This window comes from Vigna radiata, chromosome 10 (assembly GCF_000741045.1).
Source record: "Vigna radiata var. radiata cultivar VC1973A chromosome 10, Vradiata_ver6, whole genome shotgun sequence".
Lineage (NCBI taxonomy): Eukaryota > Viridiplantae > Streptophyta > Magnoliopsida > Fabales > Fabaceae > Vigna > Vigna radiata.
Genome location: NC_028360.1, coordinates 9,905,804 through 9,908,296, shown reverse-complemented (window position 1 = coordinate 9,908,296; position 2,493 = coordinate 9,905,804). Strand labels below are relative to the sequence as shown.

General features: G+C 34.3%; 1 protein-coding gene across 1 annotated transcript in view; it reads right to left on the bottom strand.

The window, feature by feature from the left end:
• The window catches only part of LOC106774787 (probable cytochrome P450 516A1), a 10,436-nt gene extending 9,081 nt beyond the window's left edge, over positions 1-1,355 (bottom strand). The window contains exons 1-2 of the mRNA XM_022787245.1: positions 427-1,355; positions 4-285 (exon numbers count right to left, since the gene is read on the bottom strand). Coding sequence (XP_022642966.1) covers positions 4-285; positions 427-1,326 — 1,182 coding nt within the window. The 5' untranslated portion in view covers positions 1,327-1,355. The remainder of the gene's footprint in view (positions 1-3; positions 286-426) is intronic.
• Between the last annotated feature and the right edge of the window lie 1,138 nt (positions 1,356-2,493).

Sequence of the window (2,493 nt, the reverse complement as noted above, 5' to 3'; positions counted from 1 at the left end):
TACGTGGCTACCCTTAGGGATGAAGTAATTCCCCACAACAGTGTCACTCATAGAGACATGGGGAGGAATGAAAGGTGCAATGGGATGAAGACGAAAAGCTTCTTTGGCACATGCCTTCACATAGTTGAGCTTAGGTATGTCTGATTCTTGGACCAGCCTGTCTTTTCCAACCACACTGTCCAATTCTTCAACAGCTCGACGCAGTAACTCAGGCTGGTTAATCATCTCAGCAAGTGCCCATTCAAATGCATTGGATGGATTGTCCACTGTTGCAAGCATCAATTCCTACAAAAAACAGTTCGATTTTGAGTTTGAGTATTGATATCGAATTTCATCTTTTCAAAATGCATGATATGAAGTCAAATAAGAAACTATTGTATAAAAGTAAGGAAAAACAAAATAAGAGAGAAGTGAAGTATATATTACTANGATTTGTGCACTGATCTCTTCGAATGTTAACGATGGATTATTGTTGGCATCTTTGAGTGAGATGAGAACATCAAGCCAATCCTCTGCATCAACCTTTAAACCATCATTCCATTGTTTGATTCTCTGGTGAACGATGGGGTCATGATACTTCTTAATGTTCCTCAAAGCTTCCTTCACTTTCTTCTTATGGCCATCCAAATCAAGTCCCCTCAAGCATGGCATATAATCAGAAACAGAAAAGGAATAAACGTAGTTGAGCAAATCAAAGATGGAATCAACATGTTCTACTTCTTCAAAGCCGGGCCCTCCATCCTCTCTACCATCCCCAAAATACCTTACATTAAAAGTAATTTTTCTGATAAGGTTTCCACAATAATGCCTTGCAGCACTCCTAACATTGACAAGGCCAGAAACACCATCATTCCCCATTTTGCACTTGTTGTAGACGTAGAACATAAGGTTGTCAGCCTCTTCCATCCTTTTGTCGTGAAGCCATAGGTGCTTGTGTGGAGAAAGCAAATCGTGGGTTATGATTTTCTTCATTTTCTTCCACTGGTGACCAAAGGGCACAAAAATTGTTGTTGAATATCCACTAGTAATGAGATCACTGGCCATGCTGAGTGATCTTGATGCAAAAGTAGCATCTTGTTTTCTCAAGAACTCGGTAGCAATGGTGGGAGACGTGACTGGGATGACATAGGCATTTCCTAAGCGGATACAAGCAATATCAGTGTTCATTTGTTTCATGAGATTATGTATCCACTTATAAGCAGGTTTGCTTGCAAGCATTTCAGGAAGGTTGCCAACTATAGGCCATGGTTTGGGTCCAGGAGGGAGCTTTGGCTTCTGTTGCTTAGAATAAGTCTGAATGAAGTTAGAGCTTAGGGTTTTGATCATAATGGTGAAGCAGGTGATTATCACAACCAAAGAAGGCCAAAAGCTCTGAAGATTTGACAACAGAAATGGGGTTTGAGCCATGGTTTTGAAAGTTGAAGTGCTTATTTTTAGCTTGGCTTTGGTGAAGTACTTTGAGAGAAAAAGTGATGATTGATAACCAAACCTTGGTGCGTATTTATAGCAGAGTTGAAGCTGCATGCGAAATATATTGAAGATATGCATTACGACGTTCAACACTATTGGAAAGCCTTCACACAGAAAACACGTGCATGATTAAAGTTTTTTACCTTTGCACGGTGACGTGAGTAAAAATGTGTTACATGTGTTGGATCTTATTTATTAATTTTTATGCAGGTGAGCTTGGGCTGGAACTATTTATAGTGTGGTTTGATTAATATTATTATTACTATTTACAAGTCATATTTCATTACCAATTTTTGTTTACTTCATATAAACACATTTTTTTCGACATATATTACCAAACGATTGAAAAGATTTTGGTATAAGCTCTAAACATAAATTAATGCTGTGGATTCCGATGTTTTCTTTGTTTAACATAAATTAAAGTACTTTTACATTCTGCTCTTAACAAACATAATTAATCCTAATTTTATGGAAGTGTTAGTAATTTGGATGATATATATTGATAATTTTGATATTAATGTGTTAGAACATCTTAATTGAGAAATAGTATATTGTAAACTGAATGGATAAGATTTCAAAATGGTGACAAATTTTGAAAGGCAGGTAGCAAGATGACGACTCACTGGGATGGATTATACGGAGTCGTCATCTACTAATCACCATAAGGTGAATTACTACTTTATTTGTGCGAAGAACCCTTAAAAATGACGAAGGTTTGATTTCATATTATAATTTCAATATGTTAAGTACATTAAAATAAAAAAAATAGTAATTTGATAAAAACAAACTTATATCACAAATTATGGCACTATCTTTAATAAAATAAACTTAATATAATAAGTTTATCAGTTTTTTTTTTTTTATTTATGGTTTATTTTACTTACTTGTATTCAATGTGACGATTTCAACTCAGCTTTAATCTTTATAAAGATTAATATATTAAATTTAGATGAATATACTCATTAATTTTTAAAAATAATATATAATTTTTATAAAATTATATAAAACTGATATATATATATA